The 14,071-nt window shown below is 47.2% G+C and overlaps 1 protein-coding gene across 1 annotated transcript in view; it reads left to right on the top strand.

Moving 5' to 3' along the window:
- Positions 1–14,071, top strand: part of LOC137342612 (pituitary tumor-transforming gene 1 protein-interacting protein-like) — a 78,342-nt gene that overhangs the window by 32,137 nt on the left and 32,134 nt on the right. The window contains exon 5 of the mRNA XM_068006635.1: positions 326–391. Coding sequence (XP_067862736.1) covers positions 326–391 — 66 coding nt within the window. The remainder of the gene's footprint in view (positions 1–325; positions 392–14,071) is intronic.

Raw genomic sequence — 14,071 nt, 5'->3', positions numbered from 1 at the left:
ATGGCAGCCTCCTGTGCTGTATTATTCAATGACAGAGGTTGTAAGCAGCTTCATCAAACCCCTTTTGATACACTCCACCTTTTTGTCACATTTACTCAAATATTTAATTTATCTTGAAACATCTGGAAATAACAAAAAATGGGAAGAGTGCAGTCTCAGTCTGAACATTGCAGCCTCGTTCATTTTGTCTATAGCCATTTAACCTTAAGTAACAAAAATGGGTACATTATAGTAAAATGAATATTCACAAGTTGTACTTTGCCTATAATAGATTATCAAAAGCATAATTAGAAACATAAATTGTCTACCAATTTATTTGTCACAGTCCTGACCAGGAAGAAGTGAGACTGGCTAGACAGCAAGAGGAGAGAAAGCAACGCAATGAGGAAAGGTAAGTGAGGTTACAATTGAACATTGAAGGTTTAAATTTATTTAATTACTATTGGATTTCCTGTAATGTTGCAGATGGTAATTCTGAGAATATTCTTTTTTTCTTGCTGTTTTTATCATTTGCTCTTGCTCTTTCGTTTTTTGTTGCTGTTTCTCTCTTTTCTATCCTTTTGGGTGGTGTGGTGCAGTAGGGAAAGGAGCTACAAACATCTGCAGGCTGAATTTAGGGTGGGGGTTGTAAGGAAAACCTGGCCCTTGGCAGCTCCTCGCTCATTCCCTCCATTCCCATAGGTGCCCAGCAGCGGCCATCTCAGAACGGCCATGCGCCACCACCCACAGAATCGAAGGGCAGGGGATGCAGGATAGGGAATGGTGGTGAGCTTTTGTTAAATGTAGGGGCAGGAGGAGCACTCCTGCACCTTTTGGGCACCACATTCAGGTAAGTAAATGTGAAAAACTTAACCTTGTAGGTCATAGGCATTTCCAAGGCACTGCCACCGGCACCCTCAGGGCAAACCAATCTTGAATTGGGGGTCTTCGAACAGGCATTGGCCCTCTTATTTTCATATGCAGGCCTGGGTAAAGAATGCCTATTTTTTTTCCTTTTCCAATATGAACACTCATGACCAGAAATGTCGCGCGCTTCCTGCCCACCATATTGGGGGCCTAGTAGACCAGTTATTGCCTGATAAACGGGCGCTGCGCTGATGAATTTATAGGCCTGTAAATCAAATTTAATAGAGAAATCTCATCATATTATTGCGAAATATATATTTTTGAATTTATTTTATTTAAACCACACCTTGGACATTTGAATTTTCAGTTACTGAAAAATCTGGTAGCTCAAAAATTTGCTGTTGAAAAAATACTAAGTATAAAATAGGAACTATTGTGTGATATCTGTGACACTTTTAACACTGGAAACTCCTATTGCAGCACCACCTACAGGTGTTATAAGTATTTAGAATGGGTTTTATCCATAGACAAATTTTGACATAGGGGGCCCGATTTTAGCACCCGCTCTCGGGTGCGTTCTCGGCGGGGGGGCCTCGAAAATCGGCAAAAGGACGACCCCGACCGGATCCCGCCTCGATCCCGCCCACTTCCGGGTTCCACGCCGGCGTGCGCGCGCAGACCCCGCAGGTGGGAATCCCGCAGGCACTTAAAGCCAGTGGGGTTCCACTTGAGAGTATTTATGTAGCTATTTCAGGCCATTAACTGACCTGATTGAGCTGTTTTTTTTACCAAGTGTGGGATTTTACGTTGAACTGAGACTGTTTCCCATACTGGGGGAAACACTCTCACTCCCAACGGACGTGTTGCAGCCAGCAGCCTATGGCAGCTGCCAAGGTGCATTCCACAGGTGGGGGGGGGGGGGGGGGGAGAGCCTTCACCAACGCAGGAGGACACTCCGTAACATTGGGCAACGCTTGCCCTCCACCACCCTCCTCCAATCAAGAAGATTCACCGGCGTGGAACCGCAACCCCTGTGCGAGGACACGCTTTTCTACCGTGCACAACCCCTCAGACCTACACCTGCCAGATGGGTGCTGTGTTGACATCCTCGGAGGACGAACAGCATGACCAGCCTCGCAGTCCACGCCGTCCGCCTCAGAGACGTGGATCCCCACAACACGGTGCTGTGGCACATCAACCTGCATAGCAGGATGGAGGGCAACCGCGGAGAGAGATGTGTCGCAGGAGGCACTACCCTCCGCAAAGGGTCTACAGACCGAGGGTCAGCTTCATGGACCTCTCTGAGCAGCAGTGCATACGTAGGCTCAGTCACTCGCCAGGTAGTCGCCGACATCTGCAGCCTCCTTAATGACGAGCTGCTCCCGGATGGACCAAGCAGCATCTTCTTACCCGTCGCCGTCAAAGTCACCACTGCCCTCAACTTCTTCACCTCCAGATCCTTCCAGGGTGCCACGGGGGACATCACCGGGGTCTGTCAGTCGTCTGCACACAAGTGCATAAGGCAGGTCACCGATGGGTTGTTCCGCAGGGCCTCGAACTACATCAACTTCGCCATGGATGACCGCAGCCAGACGGAGAGGGCGGTTGGATTCCATGATGTGGCTGGCTTCCCACGGGTGCAGGGTGTAATCGATTGCACCCACATAGCAATACGGGCACCTCCACATGAGCCAGGGCTGTTCATCAACAGGAAAGGGTATCACTCCATGAACGCCCAGCTCATTTGTGACCACCGCCAGAGATTCCTACACGTGTGCGCCAGATACCCTGGCAGCTGCCACGATGCCTTCATCCTCAGGGAGTCCACCGTCCCACCCCTATTCCATGCACCCAACACCGGCAACGGCTGGCTCCTCGGCGACAAGGGATATCCCCTGCACACGTGGCTTATGACACCTCTGAGGAACCCCATTACCGAGCTGCAGCGTCGATATAATGACAGCCACATTGCTACCAGGTCTACAATTGAGCAGGCTATAGGGCTGCTCAAGATGCGCTTCAGGTGCCTTGATCGTTCCGGGGGAGCGCTCCAATACACGCCACTCAAAGTGGGACGAATTATAGTTGTCTGCTGTACCCTGCACAACATGGCACAACAGAGAGGGGTGCCGCTGGAGGAGGCCCCATGCACACCCGCCACCCATATTGAGGACGATGATGAGGAGGAGGGGGAAGAGGAGGAGTACGAGCGAGAGGAGGAGGAACCACCCATGGGCCGAACACCGGCTCACCTGCGTGCTCGTCAGGCCAGGGAGGCACTCATATGCCAACGGTTCTCCTAACATCACACTGTGTGAGGCGTTCACATATCATAACGTGCACAGACGAGGGTCCATACAGGCTCCCTCCATAGAAGAGTGGTGCCTGTACACCTGCACCCACTGTATTATGCCCAATGGGTGGGACCGGGTGTTCGTCGTCATGATGAGGCGCACAGAAGGGACCTATTGCACAAGCCGCAGAATAATGGACAAGAGGTGGCAGCATTGGTGAGAAAAATTGAGTTTATTGTGTGGTGCCAATCAAGGACTAGAAATAAAAAGATAACAAATCGTCAAACACCCTGGTGCAATCCCTGTGTGTTCACAGAACCTTGGGTTTTCTTTTTCTGGAACCCCTACGTGGTGCTACCTCTGTGGCTGCAGCAGAGGTGGTGGCAGGTTGCTCCTGTTTGTGCCCTGACCGGGTAGATGCTTTGGGCCGACACCCCCTGGGTTTCGGTGCCCGTGAGGGCACCTCCACAGACTGCTCTTCCTGCACCTGTGCAGGGGCAGACACGGCCACCTGGAGAGGAGGGACTATTGCGGGCACTGGTTGAGAGGGGGGCAACGAGTGAGACGTGGGGGCACCTTGAGTAGCGTCCACACTTCCATGTCCCCGTTCACCATCTTCCCTCTCATGGCCTAGGCCCACATCACCCCTTCCACCCTGCTGGACGGCAGTTTGGATGACGTGTATGAGACCTTGCAAGGCCACCTCCAATGTATCTGTCAACCTGTTTATGGCGGCAGAATGTTGCTCACCCTGAATCCGAACAGCCGTTGTGAGGGCCTGGATGGACTCATTGTTGAGCTGTGCGTGACGCTCGAGGGAGGCTAGCCTGTCCTCCACCGCAGACATTCCCGCACCTACCCGCGACACTATCTCAGAGATGCCTTCACGTCCCTGCGACACTATCTCGGCGATACCTTCCTGCACCTGTGCCACCATTCCCCTCATGCAGGAGTTGAACTCCTCCATCCTCCGTGCGATTGTGGAGAGTGCGCGTGGCACCTCTCCCAGTACCTCGGCAATGTGCTGGTACCCCTCGACGACTCTCCTTTTGACTGGTGGCCCCCTGGGTTCAGCATCTGGGTCCGGCTGAGCAGAGCCTGGAGAAGAGTGCTCCCACCGACCCGGACCCTCCGAGGCTGACCCTGCCACCAGGGTCTGCTCATGCTCACGTGTGCGCGGTGACTCACCATGTGCAATCCCAACTAACTGAGGGGGGGACCCACCGAGGTGTGTGTATCTGCGCTGGTGCATGCTTGGCTCATGTGTGACGATGCACCCTCAGAGACCGGCATGTCCTCTGAGGAATCGCCCTCAACGGATACGGCGCTCGCAGACAGCCCTGCAAGAGAACAGAGGGCAATATCAGGCATGTGACCAAATGTGGCGGTGCGGCATATGCCATGTGATGCTAAGATCATTCGCGATCATGAGTGCTGAGTGTCAGCTTTCCCTTACCGGCCGTTTCGCCAGACCCAGCCTCGCCATCCGCCACGGACAGGCAATGTAGCGTGTGGCTGATCTCCAACGCCGCCACCTCGTGTGGCGGGCCCCCTCCGGTGCGGGCCCTTTCCCGGGCGTTCTTGCAACTCTTCTCCTGTGAGGGCAAAACACAAAAACGTTATTGAAGATTGCATTGTGAGACGCTTCAAGCATTGATGTGAGTGGGTTGAGCGTGTGGCAGATGGATGGGAGGATGCGTGTGCCACATGGCCATCCCATTGTATGGGCATTGGGGTGTGTGGTAGTGGTCGAGTGGGGACAGGGACGGTGGGTACGTGCAGGCACTGTGAGGATGATAGTTGGGTGGCTGTGAGGATTGGTGCGGGAGCGCTGTGCTGTCAGTGGAGATGGGGTTGTGAGGTGTTTGAGGTGATGTGGAAAACGGAGTGAAGCAGAGTGCGTTAGTGTACTCACTTTCCCGGACCTGGTGAGGTCATTGAATCTCTTCCGACACTGCATCCAAGTTCGGGTGGTGTTGCCCCTGCTGGTGACCTCCGACGCCACCTCCTCCCATGCCTTCTTGGTGGCGGAGCCAGGGCACCTCCTTCCATCACTCGGGAACAGCGTCTCCCTCCTCATCCGGACCCCGTCCAGCAGCACCTGGAGGGCGTGGTCCGTAAATCGGGGAGCAGCCTTACCCCTGCCTTCCTCCATGTTGCCTGGACTCTTGGTTGTGGCTGGAGGGGCTTTGTTGGACTGCCCCTTTAAATGGAGCTCCACCATTGCTCAGACGTCACTGCGCATGCGCAGTCCGCCGGCGCGCAGCTGAGAAGCGGAGAACCCGTAACTGCCGGCTAATTGCTTCAATTATCCCGCGATCGCGCGCGCAACGCACTCAATTCGGACGGCGCGTTTTTCACGCGCCCGAATGACCACCCGCCGAGATCCCGCACCCCTGATAAAATCGGGCCCAGGGAGTTTCTATGAAACTCGTGGCCCACATACCAAATTTAATAGATTTCTGTCTGTTATCCATTGAGATAGAGGTGTTTGGTTTTTTTTTCTCTAGAATAACTATTTGCCTATATTGAAACCAAGACAGCAGTTAACTTTAGTTAATACTTCATTTAAGGCTTCCTTTGAGAGTTCATTATTCATTTAAGGGCTATCTGTGAACAGTGAGTCATCAATTTCAGTATATGGAGGGTACCAAATTAAGAAAATTACTACCCTTTACGGTCTTTCACATTTTTTTTTGAATTCAAGTATCCTTTATACAGTAGACTGTCCAGGCCACCTGGCCTCTTGGTCCCACCTCTCTCTCCTCTGGATTTATTTTTTGTGTATTTTCTTAAAAATGCTGTTTCTCTATGTGCTTTTCACCGACTTATTCATGCAGTCTCCTTGGAGGTGGGAGGGGGGTTGGAGGGAAAGAACTGACTGCCAAGAGAAGTACTATTTATATAGCATGGTAGCAGTGTTACAAGAGGGATGTCATGATGTCCTAATAAAGGATGCTTTCTAGGGACTTTGCCCTTCTGTTTTCCTGTTAGCAACTTAGAATTACTATTATGCTTGCTGCTGCTCAAAGAATAAGGAAATCTCCAAAAGATCAGTTGTCCTTTTGAAAATAGTCTTCTCATTGGCTGCATCCAATGTTTTCAAATTGGTTGAGGATAATTGGGTTAGGGTATGGTTACTTTTAACATAATTGTCACAGATGGTATGCTGAAGAGACATTGAGTATTACCAATTATTGCCAGATTCAAGCTGTTTGAACTGGGGCAACATTTTTAGAAAGCTTCAAAGCACTGGAAAAACAAAGGTGAATGTTTACATATAAAGACTGATTTTATTTATGTATAATGAATGCACACTATCAGCAGGAAGTGTCTCTCAGCTGCTCATTTCAGGAAATCACAGGTACTTTACCCCAGATTTTACACCTATTAAAATTAATGGGTGAAAATCATGGGTAGCACTTCTGGAATTTTCTGATGCGTGCACTTAACAGGAGAGGCTTCCCACTGGTGACGTGCATTTGTAAAATTGTTCTCGCAGTGTTTCTCAATACAGCTAACGTCATCTTTAACAATAGAATCAACAATCAAAAGAAAACAATTTTACTTGAAGTGCAAGAAGCTAATTGTCACATTTTGGAATTTTTTTATCATGTTTCCACAGAAAGGATCTGGAAAAAAGGAGTTACTTTTAATAGTTTTTTTTAAAAGTGTAGTATATTCAGATAAGTTTTAAAATATGCTTGGACAATAGGTAATTAAGGCACTAATGAGGTAGTTTTGATGTTTCCACATTCACTCCAATTAAGTATTTCTTCAGCTTGTCTCAGCAGTCAAAAAACCTGCTTCACTCCTTTTGCCTGTGAACAAAGAGATATAAGATGGATGCTGGCAGAGAGCTTTTTTTTTGTTACTAGAAGACTGTGAGGGCAATCAGATTTGTTAAAGGGAAAGCTGTGAGGGCTTTCGCTGAGGCAGAGAGTTTAGAAATTCTGGAGGATAGTTAGAAGCCATCTTGTTTAAGTTAAATAAGGGCTAGTGTGGAGTGTTCTTTGTTGTATTATTACATAAAGATAAATTGTACAGATTGAATTAAGTGAGTCCGATCATAATGGCCTATTATGAAATAAAACAGCTTAATGGTTGTATCTGGTCTCAACTCACCGTGTTTGATTGATCCACCTTCGGAGAAGTTGAATAAGTATATGCGCAAGAAGCACAAATATCCAGCCCAAGTCACAAGGGATATTGTTACACCCTCAGGTTACGATATGCATGACAATGTGTCAACTCCCATAAAAGTAAGACGCTTAGACTGCTTATGGGAGTGACTGATGTCACCGATTTTGAGAAGGCCTGAATTTATAACTGTAACTTTTTTAATTGCAAAGAATTTCTAAATTTCTACAGTAACTACATATTTGAAGTCTCACCTGGTTCTCTCTTTGCATGTTTTAATCTTGAGTAAACTTGTATCAGACCCATTTGAGCCTGTGGTTTCCTAAGACTATTACTCTGGTTATTTCATTTTGTGGGATGAGTGAACACCATGTTCTAGTGTCAGAAGTGCTGGTTTAAACTCTATTAAGAGTTGTCCTTATCTAAAGCATTTGAAATTTATATATTTTAAAATTTTGGCATTTGGATAGGCCAGTTGTAAGACCTCGTATATTGCTCTTGCTTAAGGTAGTATGCAAGTTTAATTTCTCTAAGAAATTAATAGTGCTGAAGTACCCCTTCTCTTCTGCTCCTCCTCCATCACCCACCATGTCTCTTGGAAAGGCAGTATCATTCTGTTGATTTTCAAAGTCTTGGTGTTCTAATTAAATAGCACAAAACACTTGTAATAATAGAAATAAAAACAAAAAATGCTGGAAAACAGAAGCACTCTGAAATGTTATCGACCTGAAATGTTAACTCTTTCTCTCTCCACAGATGCTGCCTGACTTGCTGAGTGTTTTCCAGCATTTTCTGTTTTTATTTCAGATTTCCAGCATCTGTAGTATTTTGCTTTTGTACTTGCAGTAATTGTGTTCAGTGACACAACCCTGGACAATCAATCACTAAATAGAGATTAGCTAATTGGGTTGTAGGATGCATGGTGATGTGTTTCTCCTTAATGTCCGGTGTGCTTTTTAATTTTAAGAAAAGAATTGAAGTCATTCAAGTTTGACTAGGTTTACTTTGAAGCTTTTGATCAACCTAGTAAACTGAGAATGTGCTATCTCCTTTATGTTCTGCTTTCCTTGTAATACAGATTTCCTAATGAGGTTTCATGGACCTAGAAACTTCCTTATTAGTACTGTATTAAAATGATTAGAAATTTCTATCTTCAGAAATTATTGTCCATATGCCCAAGAACTGTAAAATTGAATTCATCAAATTATTTTGTGTACTGATTCATCATATGGTCAAATGAACAATCAACTTAGTCAAAGAGATTGCCACATGAATAGATGATTGCAGATAGCGTACCCCGGACACCTCTGCCCATACAAGAATACCAATGAATCCTCTTCCAATTTGCATCCTTTGCTACTTTTCTTCTTATCTGTCGAGCATTGTAGGAAAATAACGTTAATTCCAAAAACAAGGGGAAGCAGATGGTTAGTAGTTGTGTAAATTCAGCTAGTAGAAGAGTTAGGATGTTTACAGTTGAGTTCACCCTAATAACGGGCCAGATTTTGCTGTCAAAATAACGGTGAGGCCAATGGCGTTTGCCGCTATTTATGTGCAAATTGTACAGCAACTTCAGGCGAGGAGCAGATGCGCGTTTAAATGCTAAATCCAAAAGTTGCTGTCCGAGTTGCACTGCACCGCTGTTAGCTTCCCGAAAATGGCATTTCGCTGTCTGCCTCACCATTGACATGAATTGAATGTTGTGAAGTTGCTGTATTTGCACGGTGGATACAAACTAAACTTGCCACAGAAAGTTAAGTCATGTCATTTCAAGTGTAAGTACCCTTTTAACTACGTGATAAGTGCCAATCAACCTCGCTGGTACTGAAAATTAACTATTACAAGTGTGGAGTCTCATTCCTTCAGGTATTAATTGTTGGAGATTTCAAAAATGTAAAATTTAAAGTTTTTAATTTTAATATTAGGAGGGCGGCGAGTTCGCGGCGGTGGGTCGACTGGGCGCGTGGGTAACGGACGCGCCCAGTGAATTCGGGGTGCTCCGCACGGAATCGCAGGCTAATTGGATCCACTTACCTGTGCTTCTGGGTTTCGTGCTGGAAATCTGCGCAGCAGGTGGACTGCGCATGCGCAGCATAGACTGTCAGCTGGAGGAGCCCTATTTAAAGGGGCAGTCATAGAATCATAGAAGTTACAACATGGAAACAGGCCCTTCGGCCCAACATGTCCATGTCGCCCAGTTTATACCACTAAGCTAGTCCCAATTGCCTGCACTTGGACCATATCCCTCTATACCCATCTTACCCATGTAACTGTCCAAATGCTTTTTAAAAGACAAAATTGTACCCGCCTCTACTACTGCCTCTGGCAGCTCGTTCCAGACACTCACCACCCTTTGAGTGAAAAAATTGCCCCTCTGGACCCTTTTGTATCTCTCCCCTCTCACCTTAAATCTATGTCCCCTCGTTATAGACTCCCCTACCTTTGGGAAAAGATTTTGACTATCTACCTTATCTATGCCCCTCATTATTTTATAGTCCTCCACTGACTGATGCTGCAGATAATAGGAAAAATTACAGCATGGAGCAGCCTAGGGGGAAGGCTGCTCCCAGGTTTAATGATGCCTCACTCCAGGTATCATTGGATGGGGTGAGAAGGAGGGGGAGGACAGAGATCTTCCCCCCCCCCCGGCGGATGGGAGGAAGTGGCCTGCCTCTGCCACCAAGAAGGCCTGGCTCGAGGTGGCAGAGGAAGTCACCTGCACCACCAACATATCGCGCACCTGCATACAGTGTAGGAGACACTTCAATCACCTAAGTAGGTCAGCCAAAGTGAGTACACTTACTCATTCCCCTAACCTCTGTCTGCCATGTCGCCGCCCCCACCCCACATCTCCTTCTGCACTGCCAACACTACTCTATCACATCACCCCTCACACCCATTCAAAGCTCATCCTCATCTTACCTGCACTTACTCACCTCGCCAGTACTCATCCCACCATTACCACTTAACCCAATCCTCATACAATCTCATGGCTCTATCTCATACTCACCCTCTGATGCATCTCTTTCACGGTCAGCCTCACTCAACCTGCCACTACCTGTGCTGCAGCCACAGGGCATGCATCACATATGTGCAGTAGGAAACGTAAGGCAAACGTGTCATGAGCATGTACAAGGGTGTTTGAGGGTTTGTCATGGTGGTTACCTATATTTGATTTCTGATCAACTCACATAACATATTATATTGTCACCACTACTGCCACGTCTTTGTGAATCTTGTCTGGTTTGTGCAATAATGCCCTTTCCTGATGATCACTATGAAGACCCACAACTGATGCCACCCATTGTGTCACTGCAGAGTGGGTGTAGGTGTATTTGCAGGGCTCTTTTGTGCAGACGACTGAGAGACGTGAGAGATGTCCCTGCTGGCACCCTGGAAGGATGCGGAGGAGAAGTTGTTGAGGGCAGTGGTGACTTTGACAGTGACAGGTAAGAAGATGGTGCTCGGGCCAGCCGGGAGCAGCTCGGCATGAAGGAGGCTGCAGATGTCCACGACTACATGTCGAGTGGCTGTGAACCTCCGTGTGCACTGCTGCTCAGAGAGGTCCAGGAAGCTGAGCCTCGGTCTGTGGACCCTGTGGCGAGGGTAGTGCCTTCTGCGATGCATCTCTCTCTGCTGTTGCCCTCCCTCCTGCTGTGCAGGTGGATGTGTCACAGCACTGTGTTGTGGGGCTCCACATGTCAGAGGTGGACGGCGTGGCCGGCGAGACTGGTGATGCTGTTCGTTCTCTGGGGAGATCATGACTGCAGCTACGGTGGCCCCCATCCGGAAGATGTACATTTGAGGGGGTCTGCAAGGTGTCTGGACACCGGGGTAAGTGTGCAAGTTGGTGAATTTTGTTGTTAGGAGGAGGGTGGTGGAGTCCAAACTTTGTCCAAAGTGACAGAGTGGCCTCCTGCAATGAGTGAGGGTCTCCACCCCACCTGTCAAATGGACCTTTGCAGCTGCCACAGGCTGATGGCTGCAATACGTCCATTTGAACTGGGAGTGTTTTCCCCCAGTACGGGAAACAGTTTCAGTTTATTGCAAAATCCCACCCCTCGTAAAATGTTATGTTAATCAGGTCTGTAAATGACCTGAAATACCTTAATGAGTACTTTAAGTGGTACCCCGCCGGCTTTAATTGCCGGCGGGAGTCCCGCATGCGAATGCACCCGCTCGGGGGTGCAAAAATCGAGCCCTTTGTCTTTTATTTCTCTCCCTCTTAATCCAATCTTTCTCTTTATCTTTCTTTCTGTATCTTATTTGACATTGAATTCACCAACTCTAATTTACACTTCAAAGTCCTTGTGCGGTTAATTTCTCAATCCATCAATCTGATTGGTTAAGGAGATACACAGTTGCTTGCCCTGTTTCCATCAGTTCGCACATTCAGCAACTTGCCATGCAAAAAATTTTAAAACTTAAACATGCAAGGGCAAGTCTAACTAACAACACATGCTGTTCGATGTAGGGACTTCAGTTATGTAGTGAGACTGGAGAAGCTGGAGTTGTTCTTCTTAGAACAGAGAAGGTTAAGGGGAGATTTGATAGAGGTGTTCAAAATCCTGAACGGTTTTGACAGAGTAAATAAGGAGAAACTGTTTCCAGTGGCAGAAGGGTCGGTAACCAGAGGACACAGATTTAAGGTGATCGGCAAGAGCCAGAGGCGACATGAGGAAACATTTTTTTACGCAGCGAGTTGTAATGATCTGGAATGTACTGCCTCAAAGGGTGGTGGAAGCAGATTCAGTAGTAACTTTCAAAAGGGAATTGGATAAATACTTGAAGGGAAAAATTTTACAGGGCTATGGGGAAAGAGCAGGGGAATGGGACTAATTGGATAACTTCCAAAGAGCCAGCCCAGGCTTAATGGGCTGAATGGCCTCCTCCTGTGCTGTACCTACTAGGATACCATGCCCTGCTACAGCAAAATCTTGGCAATTTAGATTTATATGTTGAGCATGTGTTTATTACAAGCTTATGACAAGTAAAAAAAAAAAGAGCTGTTACATGTGCTGTTAACTTAAGCTATAGGGGAGAAAACATAAGTACATTAAAGGCCGATGGAGAAATGCAGATGTTGAAACCATTTATTTTCTGGCGGTGTGTGGAGCAAGCCCCCTCCCCTCCCCCTCCCCCTTCCCCACCCCCCCCCCCCCCCCACCTTGCAAAAAAGTTGATTTTTCGCATTAAGATGTTGCATTCTGGCTAACTTTTAACACACTTATACTCCATTAGTGATGGGATTTAATCTTACAAAAAGAACTGTGACATTTGAGTTCTCAACAGACTATCTAGGTATTACTTGCTATCTCGGTAGTTGCTCTCCCATAACTAATCAGTCCCTCAACCCTCTTCAGTTCAAACTGCTCGCTCTCTTGCTCTGGCGCTCTCCTCCCTCTTTCCCCAACCCCACCCAACCTGGCACTCTTCTTGCCCTCTAACCCAGTTCAAGCTTGTACTCTTCCAACCCCTCCTACCAGTTCCAGCTAGTATGCTTGTTCCTCCCCCACCCCAAAAGCAGCAATTCCACCTTCTCTCCCATTTCCTTGCCTTCAACACCACTGCGACATGATGTGATTCTGGTTACTGCATGTAAAGGACAGGAATTCCTATTGTCGTGAGAATTCCTATCCTCTCTATACAGTTGCTGGGATCATTTCATGTCAGAAACACATGTAGTGGTATTGAGCGGAAAGGGGCCCAGATATGTCATCTGTACACACGGACCTGACCACCCAAAAGATGCTGATTAGCTTGCTTTGTTCATGCAGAAAAATAAATAGTTTGAAACACTACTTGAAATGGATGATTTTTACCTCCTTTATAGCCTTTTATTTTGGTTTTGCAGCCTGCATCTCCAATTTTATATTGTATTACCAGGGATTCTGCTTTGTTGGCTACACATCCACCATGCCTGTGTCTAGGTTAAGTACCTCTTGCTGTTGCCATTTTGGTGGTAATTGTTACATCCCAAATTCAGCGGTGCAAATTATGTTTAGGTAGATCTCAATCTAATCAATATAGTCCCCTTGCCCCTCTCGCGCTCACTCTGCCCTCTCGCTCTGCTCGCATGCCTGCTCTCTTTCGCTCTCGCTTCCTGCTAGTGTGCGCACTCTGCCCTCTCGCTGCGCCCTCCCTCTCTTGCGCTGCCCTCCCTCGCTGTCTCGCGCGCTCAGCTCTCCTCTCATGCGCTACCCTCCCTCTCACACGTGCGCGCGCCTGGCCCTCCCTCTCCCTTTTTCTCATGCAGGTTTCTCTCTCAATCTCACTCTCACTGTCAACCAGTTCTACCCTCCGTTAGTTGGGCATACTTGATCTTTTTGATTCCCTTGATTTGAAACAAACATCTTGCCCTTTTCACTTGTTTGCCAACCAATTATTATTATTACCACCACTACCTGGTGGTCCACAATACTGAAAACTTGTTCCTCCTGCCACCGTATCCCTTTTCTGTGTTCGTAATTCATTTCTTGATCCGAATTCTGAGGCTGGCTGGTGTGCTCTAGCATCCTTCATGTATTCCTTTCAGCTATCAATTCTAAACTTGGGGAACTTCAACAATGTAAATTCTAAATGTTATATCTGCAAATTGATGGATGTCACACATAAGGTTTCTTCTTCAGTCTTCCCTGATTTTAGCTTCTAAATTCTTCGATTTAAGAGTGTTCTAAATCTATTTTTAATGTCTTTCACCTAAGATTTGACAGATTTGCTAACCCATGCCATTTCCCTTGATTTTTTTTAATGCTCCTGAGATTTGGTTCTTAGCAGCTCTTAGCTGTGCA

This window comes from Heptranchias perlo, chromosome 2 (genome assembly GCF_035084215.1).
Source record: "Heptranchias perlo isolate sHepPer1 chromosome 2, sHepPer1.hap1, whole genome shotgun sequence".
NCBI lineage: Eukaryota > Metazoa > Chordata > Chondrichthyes > Hexanchiformes > Hexanchidae > Heptranchias > Heptranchias perlo.
Note: the sequence above shows the minus strand (reverse complement) of the source record. Positions and strands in the feature narration are given on the sequence as shown.